This window comes from Ixodes scapularis, unplaced genomic scaffold (assembly GCF_016920785.2).
Source record: "Ixodes scapularis isolate PalLabHiFi unplaced genomic scaffold, ASM1692078v2 PGA_scaffold2__306_contigs__length_199485367, whole genome shotgun sequence".
Classification (NCBI taxonomy): domain Eukaryota; kingdom Metazoa; phylum Arthropoda; class Arachnida; order Ixodida; family Ixodidae; genus Ixodes; species Ixodes scapularis.
The window spans coordinates 120,699,287-120,720,844 of record NW_024609857.1 but is presented as its reverse complement, the minus strand read 5'-3'; the positions used below and the strand labels follow the sequence as shown (position 1 = coordinate 120,720,844).

Sequence of the window (21,558 nt, the reverse complement as noted above, 5' to 3'; positions counted from 1 at the left end):
CTCTCCGCAAGTGGCAGGTGCTCTGACAAAGTGGATAATATATATATAATTTTTTAATAGAACAGCATATACGGTGGAATAACTTTCCGGGACCTGCAAAATGCTATGTTTGACAAGGACGCTGATGCGGCTGTTCTCTCGGCGGCCGCATTAGTGGGATGGGCGTTCACAATGGCGGCTCCCATCGACGAGGTTGAAGAGGATGCCTGCGTCAACCCGTTTTCGTTCCAACGCTTCGTGAGCGGCCAGAATGCTATCGACCACTCCCAGCCACCTGCGAAGGGACGCTGTCGTCTCTCCCCGACGACCGTGGGCAGTCTACGGCTGATGGACGCATCCACAGGTCCGTACGGGAACGCACCCCGGACTGCTCCGAGGAGCCTTTTTTGCACGGGAAGAAATGAACCATGCAGTTCCCGGGCATGTCCGGGTGCAAACATGGTCGCAAAAGTCGGGAGATTGGGTGCAAAAACACCGCTCCAATGTTTAAAAATCCAGAACCTAGCATCAAGCATTCAGATCTTGCTTCTTGGGGGCAAACACTGTCAACTCGTCCGATAGGGACTGAGTGCCAGCCAGATTGCTACGGTATTTGTTATTGAAGGGCCAGCAGCTGGTCAGCTTAAGGGTGAACAGAGTATAGCAAAAGATTGAGCATTGATTTAGACAACTTGAGGATCCTTAATGTGCATCAAAATTTCCAGCTGCACAGTGGCTATGTCGCAGTAAGGCCCTGTCGAATTGCAGGAGTCTTTGCTGGAAGCCTTTTTGGTCGCTGTCACTTTGCTTCGATACCACAGAAATTGTGGAAGAACTACTACTGTAATGTACCAAAAGACGCCCCACCCCCGAAAGATAACCCGTCCCTATTTTTGGCGGGATATGCCAGAAACATTGAAAGATCGCCCACTTTTAGTAATTGCAGTGTCCTGGCCAATGGTGACCTCAGCAGAAATGGTGTTACTTAGCGACAACGGGAGATAAACACACATTTCTGACTGGGATGGACAGTCGTCTTCGGTTCATCGCCTTTCCCTGCAATCACAAGTTTTTCAGATCACAGAATCTAAAACGAGCATTTTTTTAACTTCTTTATAGCACAGTGAAGGTTAGCCCACTCCTTATTTTCACCCTATTTGCTTTCGATTTTAGGTGGGCTATCACTAGGAATATTACGGTACTCTTTGCAGACGACGTCCACAGTTTCATACAGTATGTTTATTATACAGGGTCTTCCTGCTTCCTCCTGCAAGGATTAAGCAATCATTTCAGGGTGAATATTTTTGTGTCTTCTTTTCTTTACCTCTTACATTTTAACTGCCATGTACCTGTTGCAAATGTGCGAGTGGTATACACATTTTTTGCACTGCATAAAGGCTAGCCTCCATGCAGAAAATATGCTACGAACAAGCCACAAATTCTGTCCGGTGACATTCACTGCGTGTGTCCAGCGTCACGGCACTGGCTGTTGGCACCACATGTGGAGCAAACATTTTGTCACCTCTTTATTACAGAACATTGCCAAATATCATTGGCTATCTCAATGGCACCATTTGCTTGTACTATGTATAATTATTTGGAGTGTGAGGTTGGTATCCTTGATTCAGATTTTGTACTCACCCAAAGCTTTATGCACTTGTTCATAGTGAAGTGTCGCCTTCCCAAAGGCTCCAATACTGTGCATGGCTAGCTTCGATGAAACAGTGAACAAATGAATAGCTTTAAGACATAATGTGTTCTATGACTGGCTCCTAGCAGTTTCTGGTGACGGCACTCGTGTCAATCTGCCCCATGCCGGCGTCCACTAAGTGAAATAGGCAATCCGGCACCATGACCTTGTCGTCTAGGAGCTGTTGAGCGAGTGTGCTTGCACATATAATGGGAGAGTGTGCAGGGGGCAAGGCAGAAGAGAACAAGCATGTGCCTCAGAAGGGAGAAGCGAAATAGCAAGATCACAGTTGGCAAATGTGACTACACAAGACGTGAACTTTGCATTCCAGCCCCGCTAGAGCACTAGCTTTGACAGATATTTTTTTGAAGAATGCTGCACTTAAGAATGTCTGCACACTCGAGGCACGAAATTCCTCTAAGTCTATCGGTGCAACATCGTCATGAATCAATGCACGATGCATTCTGTGTTACCAGTGCTTTTGCCCCGATAGTGCTAGACGGGGGCAAATTTTTTCGATTGCTTTCAAATGCAAAGTGCATGCTCCATCATGTCCAGCATGTCGCTTAGCATACAATCTACGTGCTCCACTTATGTGAGGGCTTGTGGAGTTGTTTTTGACCTCACTGTGACCATGTCCCCATGTTGGTTGCAGTGACAGTGGAATGTGAGCGTGTCTTAGAGCAGCGTCCAGACGCGATTGGCCAATGCAGCCCAGAACCAGTGCCTTGCTGGGACCGGAGGGATGTCGAGCTTCCGAACCCCGCAGAGGAGCAATGTTCCTGCGAGCACAGAAGCTCCATCAGTAGGGTAGGTGGCGACGTCCGGTTGGGAAACTTCAAGTGCCCTTGGCATGGTTTATCGTAGGACTATGCATGGCTAAGCTGGAGATTTTTAAGTTTTACGGACAAGAAATTCAAAGAAACATGTGCTAGGAATGACATACCTTTTAGGGAAGGATGCTCTTCATAACCCCATCATGTCTGTTGCCTAATGTCTCATTTGAGTGCCATAGCACTTTTCTCGAAACAAAGTGCACTTGGACGGCATACTTTCTGGATTCTATCAATAAAATATAAAATTGAGGGTAAAAAAATTAAAACAATTTTTTTTACACTTGAACTTAACAGTCAGGAGAATCAAGCAATGTCTATATAGTTTGCCACACCTTTTGCAAGATGCATGCATCTTTTGCAGTCCATCATTGCTGGCACATGTTTAGTAGGCTGAATAAAAGTAGGGCATTGTGCAAGCTATATAAATGACCAATAATGTTGACAGTGAACTAACTGCTTCATTATATTTAACCCATAAGTCGTTCAGTGAATATTTCTCCCGAATAATTGGTCATTTGTATAGCATCCTTACTAAGCAAGCAACTGCTAGGTGTTACCAACTTCCTCAAAGTATATAATTTTTGCAGAGTGGACTGTGATAGGGGGAGAAAATTGGCTTAGAAAGGCGAGAGGAATCATGTTTGTTTGTTTAGACTTAAGCTGGGTGGCACAAGCTACCACCCTTTACAAAGGGTATATCCATTAACATCCATTTATCTATCAGAACAAAAGCAAAGACACAAAAAAGATAAGCTTGGTACAAAAACGGTCATATGGCACCCTTCCTATTTTGATTAGGAGGCTCCGAGGATGAAGGTGACCCTCAACCTCCAGACCGGCTAACATCTGTGCAGCCGTTCTGATTTCATCGTCCTCTATTTCACAGACCAGTGATGTGCTGGCCTTTATTCTATCGTTTGTGCACTTGTGCTCTGTACTAAGGTTTTCTTTTTCAAATGGAGTTCCGTTGAGAATCAGTGCTTGAGCTGTGTATTCAAGGTGCCGCTGCACCTCGTATATTGTGCCAAGTTGGAGGCATGTTCAGTGGCGTCACTAGGGTCAGCGACACCCGGGGCAGTGGCCCCCTGCAACACCCCCCCTCACCCCCTCCCACCCCACATTCGCTCTCATGGCCTGCTGCGACGCCCCCCGAGCACTGCACCCTGGGCAGTCTGCCACCCCCCCCCCCCCCCCCTCTAGTGATGCCACTGGTCTTGTTACCCCACGTGGTTGGTTCGTCCTCAGGTTTTTGAACGGTTCTTCATTTGCTTGCAGCTGGAAGAGGAAAATGCACGACTCAAACGGCAGTGTCTGGAGGCGCTCGAGACCAATCGGCTCCAGCTGGCGAGGCAAGGATCACTCACTTTAGCATGTGCTGAATGCTGTTTTAAAAACTTTGAGATGGAATTGAATATCACGAATCTTGCACTAATCTTTTTTTTTTAAGATGGTAAACCTTTTTTGTAGTCCAGTTAACTTTGCAAAGAAAGACAGCTTTACTTTAATGGCAGTTTTACAATATTAGTATACTTGAAATGCCTGCACAGGAATTACGTGTTTTTCTCAAGTTTACTTAAAAAGATGCAACTTATTCCTACAGATAAAGTTGGGAGACAGACTGTGCAGCACGTTTCGAGTTGCACTGGCTGTCTACAAGCTTTTCTAAGTGCCGAAGACACGCTGCATACGTATAATGTGTCTCGCGACTCTATTCGTGGGATTAAGATACATTTATATTTATTCTATTGCCGTGTCGAATTGTGTCGGGGCGGGCGAAATGAGGTTCACGAAACAAGCTTCCACGAAAGGTCAGTGTTGGCTAAAAGTATGTAGACGAAACGCTCTCGACGAAACATGTTTCTATATAATGATATGGACCCTTTATAGTCACTGGCAGGATAAGAACAATGAGGCGTCTCTTTGGAATGTCTAAACTCCAGCAGACGCTTGTTACCTTCTGCAGTGCCTTGGCTGCGAATGCACCAGGGGTCAAACAGCTGCGCCAATTGCGCCAATTTGGTGCATTCACAAATTTCTGCGCCGGTGCCAGAAGCCTGAAATCGACCAAAATTGTGCCGCGCTGCGCCAAAGATCACGGAGATGCTAGATTTAGCAGAAAGTTAAAGCTCCGTTGAAAACCTTGGCTATTCCATCGCCAGATGGCGCAAGCCGCCGCCAGATTCCTTGGTTCAGCCAGATCTGTAAATTCGTCCATCTACCCGAAGGGTTTGATGTATACATCCATACATCCTCGTTCCCGAGTCGTGCCCCTTCACTTTTTGTTGAAATTTGTTCCTGAAATAAAATATCTTTTATTTTAGGCGTGCATTTTCAGATATTTCACTGTAAAGTTCTATTCACCGTATTTACTCAATTCTAAGCACCCCCTTTTTTTCACACCCACGATGTTCAAAGAGGGGGTGGGGGTGCTTAGATTCGGAAAATGGCCCGAAAATACGAAATTTTCATTAGAAGTATGAATTTATTATAATCAAAATAAAAGAATAAGTGTTCTAAAGGAAATAAGTAAAGACTGGAGAGTAGCCCGCTCGCCATCAGTTTGCACCAGGGTCGACTAGTCGCTCTCGCGACTAGTCTTTTGAGGATCATGTAGGGCGCAAGTTTCCGACCGTCGGCTGTGATGCACAGCATTATGGTCACCCTTTGCTTCTCACAGCCAGTCGTACGCACTTTTACTTCTCGGGCGCTTACTTCGTTTATGGTGCACGTCCTTGGCATGTCGATGTACACAGAGGTCTCATCGGCATTGCCGATCTGCCCGAGTCCGTAGCGAGATTCGCGACGCAGCTTCATCACATAAAGTTGGAAGTTGACAAGCTTGTCCTCGAAGTCCACCGGTAGCTTCTGGCAGATAGTGGTGCGACGTCTCAAAGAGAAATCGTCCCACTCAAGCCTCAGCTTGCGCGGAATGCCGCATTTCAAACTGTTCAGCAGCGCCGTGATTTCTGTTGTCTTCAGCGTAAGTAATAACCGTTCTCTTGAACTTCATTGTGTATGAAGTTTTCTTCGCACTCATGATGGACGACTTCCACAAACCATCTGCACACAGTGAACGGAATACGGTTGCGAGGCCAACGCGGATGAATAGGCTTAACAGACTAAAAAACCGACTGCAACAAGTGCAAGGAGAGCAAACAGACAAAACATCTTCGATAGAAGGTACGGCAACGCTTTCTCAACCTGCACGGATGCGAAAGTGGAAAATGGTGGTATGTGCTGCCATCTATTAACTGACGTTGAAACCAAGCGCCAGCGGCCGTTTGCGACTTTGGCGCTCGGCGATACCGGCGTCTCCGATCTCAAATGTCTTGGTGGGAGGGGGGTGCTTACATTCGCACGCAAACTTTTTTTCAGGTGTTCATGTTTGAAAGTGGGGGGGAGGGTGCTTAGAATCGCGAAAATACGGTCAATACTTTCTAACACTTGTAGTACAAGCCTGGTTTGCTTGAATTGTAACTCATGGTATAGCTGGCTAAGACTATCCTTAAAATAATGTCACAGTTATTCCCAAGTTGCTCCAAACACACAAATTTTTTTCCTTTTATGCAGCTCCAAATTCCGGATTTTTCTGCTCCCAAAAATGCTCCCCAAACCAGTTTGGTCCACCTTGCCCCTGATACACGCTCAAAGCTTGCAATACGCAAAGGTGTTATCAAGCTTGGGAGGCTCGCACTGGAGGCGGGACAACTGAGAGACCTCCCTGCTGTTCTTACCCTGTCGTTGACCGACATTTCTGCAGGCTGGAGGCCCTGGAGGAGGAGCAGGAGGCCCAGCGGCACAAGGAGCGTGAGGAGACGGCAGCTCTCGAGCAGGTCGTGCGGCAGGTCGAGTGCAGCCTCAAGGCGGCCCTGGTGAGCAGTGGCAGCCAGTTCGTAGAACGACGTCTTATCGACGTATTGTTTCGTTGACACTGCAAAGTCTCATCGAGGTACCTTTCAATGTTTCGTCAAAAGCGTCTTTCTCTGCGTGTTACCTCAGTTGCTGGCACCCGGACGGTGGCCTAGCTTGGCAAACCCTTGGCTGTTCCGACGAGGCGTGGTGCAAGTTTGGCCATGAAATTACATTCAAGTTTCCCCGGGCAGGGCACAAACCGTTTGGAAGCCTAGCATTAGGGCTCGAGAGTTTATTTTCACCCTACTGGAGTCGGCTGGACGAGCCTGCTTTAGTTCTGGTATGCTTCTAGTGGACGAAATTAAGCCAGTAATTCAATCATATCCACTTAAGTAGGTAGTAAAAAAATAAATATGTTACAGGACGAATTGTCACAGGAGCCTGCGTCCATGAAATGATTTTCCACAAAACATTGCGGTGTCAACAAAATGTGTGTCCATGAAATGTGGTCTTCGAAACATGTTTTTATGAAACAATTTTCACCGAAATGATGCGGTCCCCCTGGTGAGGTCTCATGCTGATTAACTCTTTGGGCGGCAATTTCGGGCATGCTGTCGCTTTTCTCAAGGCTTCCGACTTGCCAGAATTTCTGGGTATGTGAGAAAGGAATATGGGTTTGCATCATTCTGTTACCAATTCACTCTTTACGTTGCTTGTGCCATTGCTCATTTCTTCGTAACTTACTTGTTGTGTATCCTGCTTTATAGAAAGAGATGGGGAAAATAAATTAAGATTCTAAAGAGTTTGAAGTGGTGCAAGCTCTGCTTTTTTACTTTCATATACTTGTTTTTTTACTTTCATAATGACTGTGGATCCAGATAAACTTAGTAGTATGTATGTCAAGTTGTAACCCCTTTCTGAAAGTAAATAAAGCACAAATACCGTATCTACTCGCACAATAAACGCGCTTGCATAATGAACGCACCCCCCAAAATGGGCATCAATATTTGAACTTTTTTTTTCCCTCACGTAATGAACGCACCTACAATTTTCGGCTCTGCGAGTCTCGTGCTAGCCACCAAGCCCACCAAGCCAATTTTTACAGCAGAGCTGTTAAGGGCTAGTTTCCCGAGGATTATGTCCCCCGCAAAGAAATGTCGACATAAAACTCTGGACAGCTACCGCCATCTATGAGCGACGGCGGCAACCAGACAACCGGCTTGCAAGCCTCGCTCATAGATAGCGGCAACTTTGGAGCCTTTCCACTCTGGTTTTCACCAGAGTGGAAAGGCTGAATCCCTCTAGGCGTCGTCTTAGATGCCGTCCTTGAGGGCGTCCTAGAAGTCGTCCTTGAGGTTGTCCAAGAGCTTTTCCTTGAGGTCGTCCTAGAAGTCATCCTTATGGTCATCCTAGAAGTTGTGCCTAAGGTCGTCGTAGACGTTATCCTCGAGGTCGTCCTAGAAGTTGTCCTTGAGGTTGTCCTTGATGTCGTCCTAGACTTCGTCCCTGAGGTCGTCCTAGGCGTCGTCCTTGACGTCGTCCTAGACGTCGTTCCCGAGGTCGTCTAGACGTCCTCTAGGCGTCATCCTTGAGGTCGTCTAAGAAGTTGTGCTTGAGGTCGTCCCATCATAGTACAGCTTCGCTGGTCTTCCTTCTTCACACGAGTGGAAAGACTGAAAGTCTTTTTTGCCGCCAAGTTGCCAGGCTTGGCTTGGCTTGACTTGACTTGGCTGGCTTGACTCGACCTGGCCTGGCCGCCAAGTGGCCAGGCCAGGCCAAGCCAAGCTAAGCCAAGCCAAGCCAAGCCGCTCTCGTAATGGCTTTAAAGGGGCAATGCAACGATTTTTGTATTTTGCGCAAATACCGCTTAGAACGGATCCCTGACTTTGATGACCTGTGAAATACCTGGTCGTTTTTCACCACACGCAATCGAAGTCGCAGAAAAAAATAAAGAAAAACGAGCAGAGTTCGCCCCCTCAACTCGCAGCCAGAACAAGTGGCCACGTGATCGGGAGCCGATTATATGCCGCCAAAGTTGATGATAGCCTTGCGCTGGGGTTGGCAAGGCACAGGACACGCGCTGAGTTCCAGACATTGTTATGGCTCGGCTGTTGTCGTCATTGCAGCGATTGGACACAGGACACTACCCGAATGTTTCTCGAGCTAGTAATTATCACGAGCCCAAATCGAGTGCCGACGAAATGCTCGTGTCCAATCTATGAGCCGCATTCAAATGTCGTCACTGGGCGGTACTGCTACCGCCCAGCTACGTCATCAGGTTTTGCGAAGGAGAGGTTGAATGAAAACACTCGGTTTTGTCCTCGAAATTACAGCGCAACAAAGGAGTTTCTTGGTCAGTAGCATTGCGTGCGAGTATCCTTGAGCCCCACTGGTGCCAGTAAGCTTGTGTAAAGTAAAAAAACATTCCAATTGAATATCGTTGCACCGCCCCTTTAAGTGCGTAGTTGCAGAAGTGATCAATTGTGGAACCGAGCGACGCGCAGACCTAACAAAGCTGGGGTCGAGGAATTGTCCAGCCCCGGACATGATTCGCCTATCGGATGCATTGATGTCAACAAACACACCGTCGTGTGTGGTCTGCTTTCAAACAGAAATCGTGAAAGTAGTTAGGCCTAAGAACAGTTTCGTTGTTCTCCATACTGAGTGAGCTTCATTGGGCGCTTTTCATTTAGCAAAAGGCACGCCGAAAGCACCCTAAAAAGGTTCGCAATTTATAGAACATGGTTACTTTGGGCACGCCCACGACCAGTCATGGGTGCACATCCGTCATTGGGGACATGCCACAGTAAACTGCCGTGTCATATTGACACCTAATATGACATTTGCGCAAAGTATGTAAATGCAAACATTTTACTCCGCATAATGAATGCACCCCTCAAATATGTCTAAATTTTTGGAAAAAAAAAGTGTGTTCATTATGCAAGTAATTACAGTACCATAGCCACATTGAAGGCAATTAGTTTCTAGAACCTGTTTATAATAAAAAGATGTTGGAAAAGCTTGTTTGGATTTTACTTCTGCAAGGAAAATGGGGCTTGAGATGAGGCATTTGACAATAGCTCTGAAGGGTTTCTGAAGCTATGTCTTCTTTGGTATGGCCCAAGTCTCCCAGTTGCACTGTGTGATTAAAAAGACAGTTCTAATCTTCGGTTGGTTAAATGAAGAAAGAATTTGTGACTATTTCTGTCTTCGGGCAAGGGCATGTCATTTGCAATGTGCTGTTACCGTGGCTCTAAAAAATGTGTATGTTGTGGGACGTTGAGTACTAAAGTCGAAATTAGTCTTTTCAGATGGAAATCATGTAGGAATTAAGGATTTCCACACAGCATGTGCTGTTGCACCCTTGGAAAATATTTTGGCACCTTCTCCATTGATGAGGCTTTCTTTTCATCAATTTGGGTAGGAATGTTCTAGGGAATATATATAGCCACATTGTGCATTTAAGTCCGTGGAAGTCTGTGTAACATCTAATATTTCAGGACATCTTCAGTTTTGGACACTAGTTTCAGATGAGTTATAGTTATACTCTAGAGGAAGGGTGGCCAGGCTGATCCGGCCTAAGAGCCACAAACAAAACCACGAAACTTGCAAGAGCTGACTGGAAGAGGAAAGGCAGAAACTGGGGGGGGGGCAAACTTTTGTTCTTCTTCTTCTTTCAAACGTCTTTATTTACAGACCAAATGAATGAGCGCCCTATGCGCTCTGCTGGATGGTCTTTTATCTCGTCGTCTTATGTGTCCCTGGTGTTACCAGGGGCAGAGAGACGTCGGGCGGCGGCGATGATTGGCTCGTATTGCTTGAGCAGCCTGGAGCCGAGTGGGGGCGCCTGCGGGTCCTCTAAATATCGGAGGATCGCCTGGAATGCCGCCAGGACACGACCAGGGTCAGGAGCGGATGGGGGGTTGAGCCACTCAGTAAGAGTGGAGGGGGGAGGTGAGAGGGTTGAGAGCGCGCGAACGCGGGCTGTTGAGTGGAGCGGGCAGTCCCACAAAAGATGGGGGAGACTAGCAGGAATGTGGCAGTGGGTACACTGAGGGTTGATGTGGACCTGGGGATACATCTTTGCAAGCAGGGAGGGAGCGAGGAGCGCTCCTGACCTGGCTTGCTGTAGAAGGGAGGTCTCGTGGCGAGTGAGAGGAAGGTGGGAAAGAGAGGGGAAGTCAAGGGGGTTAGACTGAGTAGTCAGGTAATGACGCCATTGGCTGGCGTGCTCCTGCCGGGCTTCGTGTGAATCGTGAAAGGAGCCAGGTGTGAGCTCCGGTGGCGTAGGAAAAGTAGGGGCCCCGGCTCGCGCGGAGAGAAGTTTAGCGCGCGCAAGTCGGTGAGCCCTTTCATTGCCGGGTATGCCGCTGTGGGCAGGCACCCAGTCGATGAGGGGATGGTGGCCGGCTGTCCGGATAGAAATGGCTGCCCGATGAATCTGAATAGCGATGGCAGATGATGGAGATGAGTGGCGGAGAGCACGGATGGCTTCCTGAGAATCTGTATATATTACGATTCTGGAGGAGGGTACCAGGGTGAAAGTGTTAACGGAGGTTAAGCAGTGCAGTATAGCACAAAGTTTAGCGTGACTAGAGGAGCAGGGGGTCATGAAAACTTGTGTACCGTGTCGATGACCGTCGACATCGCACCATGCCGTGCTGAAGATTGGCGTGGAGTTATTGTCCACAGTCGCGTCCGCGTAGAAAACTAGAGCCGATGAAGAGCGAACAAGGAGAGAGTGGAGATGTCGGCGAGCAAAGTCGCTGCGGCGGGCTTGCGCTTTTTTACCCATGTTCCGAGGGAGGGGACGGGGTGCTGTGAGAGGGCAGAGCTCCCATGGCGGGGGTGGGGTGGGTAAAGGTAGGAGGTGGTCGATGTTGTAACCTAGCTTACGCAGTGTGAAGCGCCCCGCTAGAGTGGCTCGGAGTCGAGTTTCTTGAGTTGCGATCTGGGTGGAGGCCAGGTCGTCAAGGCTGTTCATCTGGCTGCAGCTGGTAAGCGCATCGATTCGCGTGTATCTCGGAAGGCCGGTGACAATTCGTTGCAGTTCCCGATTAATTATTTCAAGCCGAAGTTGTTGGGTGCGGGTAAGGTGGTAGTACGGGTAGCCGTACATAATGCGGGACACCACGAAGGCCCTAGCAAAGATACGGAGATCATGTTCGTGCACCCCGCGGGAGCGGTGAGCTACCCTGTATAACAGGTGGTTCAGCTGTTTCGAGGTGCTGATGGTACGCTGAAACCAAGTCGCCGCCCGGCTGTCTTGGTCGAGGTGAAAACCAAGAATCCGGATGCTCGTGCGGCGTGAGATGGCAGTACCTGCGAGCGTGAGCTGAATGCACTGTTTTTCTGCTTCTTTTGCTGGTGTGCGACGACTGCCATGAATAACGACGAACTCCGTCTTGTCGGGAGCGGGAGCGAGGCCAACAGACTGGATGTAGTCGTGAATGATGTCGAGCCCAGCTTGAATGGCATCCTGTTGGTAACCGGGTGAGCCAGAGTGGGTCCATAACGTAATATCGTCGGCGTAGATCGCATGTTCGAGGTTAGGCACCTCACTAAGGCGGGGAGGAAGGCCAGCAAGGACGATCTTGAAAAGTACTGGAGAAAGAACGGACCCTTGTGGAACGCCCACTCGGTTTGTATGGGTGATTCCGTTGGATGTGCCGACGTGAACAATGAAAGTGCGATCTTCGAGGAACGCCGCAATGAAGTTGTATGCCCGACCGGTGATGCCTAGCTGTTGTGCCATTGAGAGGACGGAGGAGTGCGGGACGCTGTCAAACGCCTTGCGCACGTCGAACCCTGCCACAATACGAAGATGCGGTGATGATGTAGATAGCGTATCGTGCTGGAGGCGGCTCATGACGTCCTGAGTGGAGAGTCCAGGGCGGAACCCGTATTGCGATGGGCTGAGCAGCTGGTTGGACTCAAGCCACCACTGCAGACGGGCGTTCAGCATGCTCTCAACCGTTTTGCAGAGACATGATGTGAGGGATACTGGGCGTAGATTTGTGAGAGACGTAGGTGGTTTGCCGGGCTTCGGAATAGGACATACCGTCGAGTGACGCCACTCGGAAGGGACGCACCCAGAATCCCACACCAGGTTGATCTCCGTCAGTATGGTCTCTTTTAGGGCGGTGGGAAGGTTGCGAAGTTGCCCGACGGTGATGTTGTCAGGGCCTGGTGCACTGTGTGTGTTTGACCTATCCAGGGCGGCCTCGACTTCGTGGAGGGTGAACGGGGAATCCAAGCCGATGGGCTCGGGAACAGGGTGAATACGAGTGTAGCACCCAGGGTCATGCCGAGATGGTTGTGGAAAAAACACAGCAAACTGCAACCTGCCTTTCAACATAAAAAATTTGGCTGAGACACTTAAAATTGCTTACGTGTAGGAATGCGCCCTACATGCAGCGCATTCCTACAAGTAGTGCACCTCGTCTTTCTATTGCACACGGCGCTTCGGCGGTGACATCACGCTTCCCCACTGCGCAGGCGCGGCGAACTCTACCAGCTTCACGACAGCTTCCGTGACGAAGCATTGCGTTGCTGTGCTTTCCTTTGTGTTTTATTTTTGAAGCGTGTTCGCTTTCAACTTGAGCGCACCAGCCGGCTTCCGTGACAAAGCATCTGCGTTGCTGTACATTTCTTTGTGTTTTATGTTTTCTGAGGCGCGCCCGCTTTACAGCTAATGGGAATTTATGTGCTGTTTCGCTCAGCCACTGGGAGTTTACGTGCCATTTTGCTCAGCCAATGGGACTTAAGGTGCCGTTTCGCTCAGCCAACGGGTATTTAGGTTCTGTTTATTGCTGCTACAGACACCAGATAATGCTGGCTTCGCTCCATGGGACAGTTAATGCTTTCGAATTTAAAATGTGCTCCATTTCTCTTTTTGGGGAAGTGCTCAGGTCACCGGAGGGAGGCAAGAAAGGGGGGGGGGGGGGGGGGGGTTAGGTTTTCTAGAAAGCTGGCATCCACACTTTAACACGCAAAGAGCTGCATGCGCCTCTTGAGGCAAAGCTTGGCTAACCCTTCTCTACCGTTATCCACTTCTAGAGCGCGGCTCTTGCGCCCGCTATGGGTTGAGTGGCATCGGGGTAACCGCGCCAAATTTAGTGGGAAAATTGACATCACGTGACGTCAGTTTTCCTGCTAAATCTAGCGGAGAAACTGAATTTGTTCATAGGTGACCTGACACCAAGTCATGTGACGTCATTTTTCCCGCTAAATTTAGCGTGGAAACTGAATTGGAGGAGGAGGGGAGAGGAGAGGATGGAGAAGGAGAAGACGAGGAGGAGAGGGTATGGAGGAGGAGGATGGCAATACCCTCCCTTCCGTACCCTCCCCTTCTTCTCCTCAAGAGCTGCGCTCCAATTCGCCGTTACAGAGAATTGTAAACGTCTTTCATTGTTTTTTGTATCTAATATACAGCATACTCACGCACAACTACCAACGTTGCTGCCGGCGTCTCCCTTGCTGCTGCCACCTCGGATAATTTCTTAGTAATTTACGTAAAGTACCCCATTGTTGGTGGAGCTTCGACCTGATTTGAGCCTCTTTCCAGGAGCGAGCCTCAAGTGCGGAACTGGCTTCTGCTCGACTCAAGCAGCAAGTCAAGACACTCCAGGTGATGCCCCGTGGCTCGTAAAACCGAGACCCAGACAGGACGGATGTCCTCGTGGATGTCGCGCGGGTGTACCCTGGAACAAGCAAATTCGACGTCGGATGCTTACGCGGCATAATGTTGGTGTGCCGAAGCGTGGCGACACATAGTTTGCTGGCTTTCTGCAGTGCTGTCAGGTTAGCAGAGTGGCTTGGTAGCTCATGCCACCGATGCTTGGCTCAGAGCGAGGCCAAGCTACAATCACTGCCAAGGTGAGAATGGCAGGGAGGAGCTTCAACTGTCCCGCCTCCAGCACATGCACAGCCAAAGCACGGCGGGAGGCATGGAGCCTTCTGCTGGAGGCCGAGCATTCAAAAGACACGCCCTTCTGTTCTCTTTGGGTCAGCGACCACGCGGGCAGGAACGGAGAAAGAGGAGGAAACAAGAGTGCACGGGGATGCCAGAACACCGAGCTCTGACTGGAACTATTTGTGCAGTGACGGAAGTGGCATTTGACCATTTGTAGCAGGTTCTGTAGCAGGCAAAAAATTTGTTCGGAGCAGCCACTGATGCTTTTCGAGCAGATGCCAGCATCTGTTTAGAGGTCGCCCGAAAGCGAAAAAGTGATTGCATCGCTAAACGAGTTCACCTTTGGTAATGAATGAGGGTTCCTCTTTGATACTGGAGCATATTAGGTATTACCTTTTGTAATAAGAGTAGATAAAAAGCACACAGGAAACACGGAACCTTTTTTTTAGAAATAAGACTCCAGACAGAGTAAGTTTCATTTGCAATGGGTACATAAAAATGTTCAAAAATGAATCGAAGCGCACCACTTCAGTTGGAATGAAGCCTCCCTTCTCTCCCACTTTTACATCCGGTATTTTATTTAGCCTGTAAATATAACTTCTGTGAAATGCATGCCAGCCACACCAGATGCCGTGAATTACAGACACTGGGAAATAATTCTTCGTGACTTCGTGCTGTGAAATACCTACATATTTGTACCGTTTTTCTTTCGTCCTACTTCACTAAATATGAGGGTCAATCAATATTAAAATATTTTATATTTTTTGCTCTTAAGCCCATTTCAGCGCAGGTGTGGTGCAGTTCTTAGCAAAAATGGCACCTTGGCGCAAGACGTAGTGGACTTTCGTTCATGGCGCACTTTGGTGCAAATGGCGCAGCACTTCCATCACTGTTCATGGTTAGAGGCAAAGCTAGCTGCCGTCGTCTCAACTGTCCTCTTCACTCGTTAAATGCGATGAAATGAAGGATGCCGGCTTCTACCGTTCGGCGTTTGAACGCTTTCCATCAGTGCAGTGGAGGCACTGCACTGTTCGAATCGGGGTATCAGTGGCCGAGCGTGTTGACATGCCACAGCTCGGGGCAAGTGGAGCGAAAGCTCTCGTGCTACATAACCCAGAGATCCTGGGTTCAATTCCCACCCTTGCTCGTTTCAGTCACGAGCATCATACCTGTGTGCGATCGTGCATTGCCGCTGTGTAGTGCACGTTAAAGACTCAGGGTTGCACTGGCTAAATTTCTGGTCTACAGCCCAGACACCCAGTGGGGCCTATTAAAGCTAGCCGCCGTCTAAACATGCGTTCGACACAATTCCGTCGTGTCGCTCTGTACGGCTAATTTGCGCAAACTGTCCCAGGCACGCTGCAGGCAGCTGGAAACGGATTCTCATTCCAACCTGTCCCAAGCTACGACGGACATCTCGGCTAAGCTCCGGACTGCGGCAGACGACGCTGAAATGTCGCTTAGGTAGGTTGGTGGGCACACAGAAGCGCTAATTTGAAACTTACCTTTTTGTTTCTTGAACTAGAGGTGCGTGAATATTCAAAATTTCGAATGATTTGCAAACAGCATTTCCCATTCTATTTTATTTGTGGCATTTGTACAGTTAGGAGTGTTCACGTTTTTAGAAAATTGGAAAATTACAATTATAATGTCTTGAGAATTCTCCAGTTTCTCGAATCAAACTTCACCACTTTGCATGGGAGCCACGATATATATGGCAGCTTTCGCTGTATTTTTCACCTGTGTGCACATGTGAAGCTTCATTGTTATGCACTGGTGTACCAGGAGAAATGACTGACGTGTCGGTGTATTGCTATTGGCCGAATGGTCTCCAGCATTTTTGTTGCGTGAGCTACACTGGCCGAGGTTGAGCAGTTTCGCGTGGCCCCCAAAGAGCCGTGCTGCGCATGCGCGAGGAGCAGTGACGTCACACGGCGCACAGCTGGCGCGCCAGAGCCGCCGCCGCCGCCGCAAAACGCGCCTCGCCGGTCTGCGCATTCCAGAGGAGCGACGTCATAGCCGCAACAGACGCATTGGCGCCGCCACGTGCCCAGCTGTGCGCCTCCGTTGCACAGTAGCCAAGTCTAACGCTGCACCAGAGCCGCTTCATAGCGCCTCTCATTTTGTGCGCATAAGCTCACGCTACGTATATCCTGGCATAGCGGAGCTAAGCCACCACAATTTTTTGCTCACTTTTGTACGTCAGCACTCTTGAATCATTATACTTCGACACTCGATTCGAAAGGACAGTACCAAAAGAGAAAACCTCTGGCAATTTAAAAAAAAAAAAAAGCTGTAAATTGCTTTGCTTACTATGTTATATTATGTTTTACCAAACTCATTCCACGAGAACCCATGTCTTCTAATACGAGTTATCTAAAATGTTTCTTATGAAATAGACTGTTTCCTTTAATAGGCATGCTTTCTAGGAAAGATCTCTGGCCGTGACTTCTTAAATTATCCACGCTCGATTCAAGTCAAATGTAAAATACTTGTATCTGAAAACAATTCCACTTAAATGTAAAATATTTGTATCTGAAAATATTACTTTTGCAATAAAAAAATTTATAATATTCACGTTCTACCCAGTAGAAATGGTAACTTTTCACTGCAGCGGCCTACATGTTATTTTGTTTATTTTTCTGGTTGAGAACAGCTTGTTTTTACTGTTAGGTGTAGTGGCTTTACTCTTCGAAACTTCCATAATCAAGCACCAAGCAATACTATTGTCTGTAGGAACCTGAAAAGCTTATGCGTCATACAGCCACGTCTCGTTAATATGGATACTTGCATTCCCCCCAAAAATCACACATAATTCGTGTTTTCCATAATAATGAGAGAATAGTGCACATATTTACCTACTTCGTCCCCAAAAACATTTTTCTATATAGCAGGATGTTCATATTAACAAGGTCCATATGAACGAGATGCAACTGTGTGGACTTTAGAAAAAAACTATGGTATACGATGTAAGCTTGTTCACTATGCTCTATAGCAGTTATGCATTCCTGGTGTCTCGTGCCATACAGTTTTAAAGGGGCACTGACACCCCAAAGGTCATATTTTTTTTTATTGTCTAAAACAATGCAAGTTGCAGTCATAGACACACAAAAAAAAACGCATCTCGAAAAAACATTTTCTTGCGCGCGCGCGCGCCTTTTTAATTTTTGGCGTTTGATTTTCCCGCTTCTCGCCTCCTCGCTTCTTTTGATCGGTGACGTCAAAAATCAGGAAATTTAGAAGCTTCGTAGGCAACATCTCTATAACATTTTATAACGGCAATCCTAAAACATGTTTTTTAATGCAATTGTGAACGCACTACGGCCCTTCTTTTTGAAATACCAAAAATCGGGAGTTCGTTGTGGTGCCGTCTCCTGGATTTGTATCCCCCCACGGAAAACAGGCGACACCGCTCAAAACCGGTCCGCCGCAACGCCGGCGCTCGCTCCTTTCCTCCTTGCTTTGGGTCGCCATGGCAATAGCAGGGACTCGTGAAAAAAAGTGGACTCTCAGGAGTCCGCAATATTTGACGTCAACGCACCGGCGCGGATCGCGCGGGAACTTCAAATTCGACATTTGGAAATTGTTTTTTTACTTCACAAATACCGAATTCCCAAATTTCAGATTTTGAGGGTAATGTTCCGGCATCGTTTTCAATCGTTTCGGATAATAAAAAAAATATGATTTCGATGTGTCAGTGCCCCTTTAAGGCCCGTTCAGACACTTAAGTTTGCTTAGGACAGAGCTCTTGCGATCTCTTATGACCAGACAACACTCCGGCATACTGGCGTCATCTATGCGGTGACCCTGGAGCACATTGCAAGATATATAAGGTTATGACACACAGCATGGAGGATGCTGCGGCGTGATCGACCATTATATAGACCTCATCGCGCGCGCCCGAGTAGCCTCAGCTGACGGCGTCTCCGCCGTCCGTACAATGTAACTGAGAAAAAAAAAGTGGTTGGGACATAGGTTTACTACGCTGCCATAAATATCTGTAAAACTACAACCACAGCTGAAGAAACGTCCACGGGTCTCTGCCACATGACGATGTCAGGAGCGCAAGAAGCGAATGCTCGTGGCTCGGAGTCCGGTAGAGGCAAACGTGCAGCCCCCACACCGCCGTGTCCGAGGCGCATATGCGGAAATGCATGCAATTGTTTATAACACGTCGCCGAGTTGTGCGCCATAGTTGCGCAAACTGCCCGTGCCGCAGAGCGTGCCAGCCCGGCTGCTGTCCAGCCGAGCGATGAGCGAAGATTGCGGAATCACGGCTGCCAGAGCAGCGTCTATCGCCATTTTAGTTAGACAGCAGCGCATCGCGTTGAAGCGAGCAAGTCAGCAGATCAGAAAGGACTTGCGTTTGCACTGCGCGGCTCTCGGCAACATATTGTTGGAACAAGCAACCTTACCATTCTCAAAGAGCCGCCCTATGCTGAGTCGCTCCATGTTTATTTCCTAACCTTCCGTTACGAAATAGACGTTAGTGCCGGCGCCAATTTTAATGACATCAAACTCTCACAATCTGCATTCATTTTATTTCTCTCCTCAAATCCTTCCGGCTTCCTAGATGTTCGGAGAAAGATTTCTGTTTCATTGCTGAGATAGTTTGGTGAAGGCAAATGATATTGCCCGAGTTCCACTAGAGCGACAAACAGAAACAAACAATGCCGACAAGCCTCAAACCATAGCTTAAACACGTGCAGCATGCACGCGACGGTACCTTTCGCAGGCTTGCAGTCTCGGTGCTCGTGAAGTGAGCAGGAGTGGTTGCAAGCCTGCCAAAGACACTTTTGCGTGTATGATGCATAGGTTTGAGGCTTGTCGGTGTCTGTTGTATCTGTTTGTCGCTCTAGTGGGACTCGGGCATAAGCATGCACGGCGTGACCATCCCATATCAGGAGTAGCGATTGCTTCGATCAAGCCATCTCATTTGACATGCTGATGCGTAGTCAAGAGCAAACGGAATTAGGAAGAAACAAAACTCTGGGAAACGTTCCGACGAAAGGCTTCATCTTACTTTACAATTTAAAATTTTCTTCGAGAACACAGGCAATGATGGCATTCTCTGCGCTCACTTATCAGAACGCTCTACGGAAAGCCCCTTAGCTGTGAACTGGAAGTTATTGTCGTGCACCGCTAAAATAAGGTGTCAACTAGAACTGAAAATTGCGAAATTATGCAAACGTAATTTGCGTGACGCACCGAACGTCCGCAAAGCGTACCAACGGGCTGGTGTTACGGCACACATGAAGGGAGAATAGACAACGTAACCGGGAACTAACCTAATATATGTGTCTCCTGAATAAACCCGACACAGCCCAAATATTGCTAGCAGATGACTTAAAACAGTAATACATTGGAGGAAACCAAGAACCAAACAAAACGGCAGGTCTCAAACATCAATTGGGATCGAACATGGCGAAATGGGAGTGGCCACGGCATTCACGTGTCGTCTCAGCGACATACAATTGACGAGCTGCCAATGAGGCCACGCCAGCTGACTAAACTCTCCCCTATATGTTCTGGTCGCAAGAGACCACAAGAAATTGTAATGGCTGGTTCACAGAGCCCAGATTCCTTAGGTTACATAAGCTTACGTAACCTGCCTTTTATTTATTACAAGTATATCATACAGTATGTTCAATACCTTGTTGCTTCCTAGCGGCGTTTACACGAGTACCGAAGCGGATACAGGGCTAGATTGCGCATATTTTAGTCTTGGTGGTGCAAGCTACCGCCTGCTACGATGAGTCCACCCATTACTATTGTCTTTTTATACACCTGGTCCCTCCGTTATCTCCGCTCGTTTGGTGGCTTGCCGGCTAGCCGGGATCGTTTTAGCAGCAGCTCGGATGCATGATCCTATTTCTTTAAGGATATTTTGCTGCTACGATTCTTTGTTGACACCTCCCCCTCCCCCTGCATTCCGAAACAGTAAGCACCTCGCAAACGATGGTCGGCAGCAGCGGTCCCGCAGACAGGCGCCATTTTACCTCCGTTGGGGAAGTTTGTTCAGTTTAACTGAGGTAGGGGAGCTCTGTTGAACTCAACTGTCATTAGCGGCTCGATGACAGTTGGTCCCACCGTGCAACTCTGGCCGATCGCGATTGACTCAACTGTCATTGACTCAATGGCAGTTGAGAGCGCCCATGTAACTAGGGTATTAGACGCAACGTAACCAGTCTTTAAAAATTTAGCCGAGCTCAACTCCTTAGGTTATGTTATGACGAGCTTCGTGTCCTCGGTTGCCACGGTAACTCACCATCATAGCTCATTGTAATTGCTCTTAGCGTAAGGAGACGCCCCTGTGCGAACGGGCCTTGAATGCGTTGTACGTAGAGTAACGCAAAAAATGGCCCAGTGTGAATTGGCCTTTAGGCAGACAGTCATAAGCAGTCACAGAAGTATGACTGTATTCTACTCTTTCAAGGTCCCTGCTCAAAGGCGTGGATCAGCTCCGCTTGTATTCATCGCTGGTCGCAAGCCTGTCCAAGGTCCAAGAAGAGGTCTCCTGAAGTCTCCCCCTCTACCGAGGGGCGCAAAACATTCGAGAGCTGCACTACAAGAACGGCCCCAGTGGCACAAGCACGCTGATAACTACCTATTGTCTTTATAACTAGCTATAGACCTATTGCTATATTACCCAAGCATCAAGGAGAATGCAGGGATTGGTGTTCCACGTGCCACACGTGCTGGCCTTAGCAGTAGTAACTTTTCTAAAGCGAAAACCTAAAACAAATGGCATCTTGCACGCGCGTTCGTCAATGCTTTATTTTGATTATTTACTTCGAATCTTTTATACTGGGAAGGCGTGCGCATGTGGCACGTGGAACACCTATCCCTGCATTCTCCTTGATGCTTGGCTAGTACAGCAAATGGTCTATTGGTCCTTTTAAAATAAATGGTATATTTATCATTGTTACAAACTCGTCTCGTTTCAGTGTTACCGGCACCATCGTCGTGGCAACATTCATACTGTTCATCATTTCTATTGTCGTCGTCAATTTCCGACCTCTCAAGGTGCAGCCCAATTTCGTCAGTATCCCAACTGGTCATCAACGGGTTGCCTTTAGTGTTTGTCCCAGTGTTCTTCGTAAGTGGAACTTGAAGTTATTTCCTGGATCTAGCGACAGCTATGTTGAAGATAGACTCATAAGACAGACGGAAGTGAAAAAAAAAAAAAAGTAGCGCTGGTGGGCAATGAAGTGGAATTTATTAGAAAGTCTGGGAAGTTCGCAAGGTGTGTGTCAGCAGGATGGGGGAGGGGGTATTATGTTATT

General features: G+C 48.0%; 1 protein-coding gene across 2 annotated transcripts; it reads left to right on the top strand.

Moving 5' to 3' along the window:
* The first annotated feature begins 138 nt into the window (after window positions 1-138).
* Window positions 139-21,199, top strand: LOC8030408. Of its 2 annotated transcripts, none has more exons than XM_029976408.4 (7): window positions 139-343; window positions 2,325-2,479; window positions 3,781-3,854; window positions 6,266-6,377; window positions 13,925-13,987; window positions 15,638-15,736; window positions 20,709-21,016. In XM_029976408.4, exons 1-6 carry the CDS (start codon window positions 172-174, stop codon window positions 15,695-15,697), a joined length of 636 nt encoding a protein of 211 aa, XP_029832268.4. In that variant the 5' UTR covers window positions 139-171; the 3' UTR covers window positions 15,698-15,736; window positions 20,709-21,016. The 2 variants fall into 2 exon arrangements, with proteins under 2 accessions (XP_029832268.4, XP_029832267.4); XM_029976407.4 differs by having other exon boundaries at window positions 140-343; window positions 15,627-15,736; window positions 20,709-21,199.
* The last annotated feature ends 359 nt before the right edge of the window (window positions 21,200-21,558 follow it).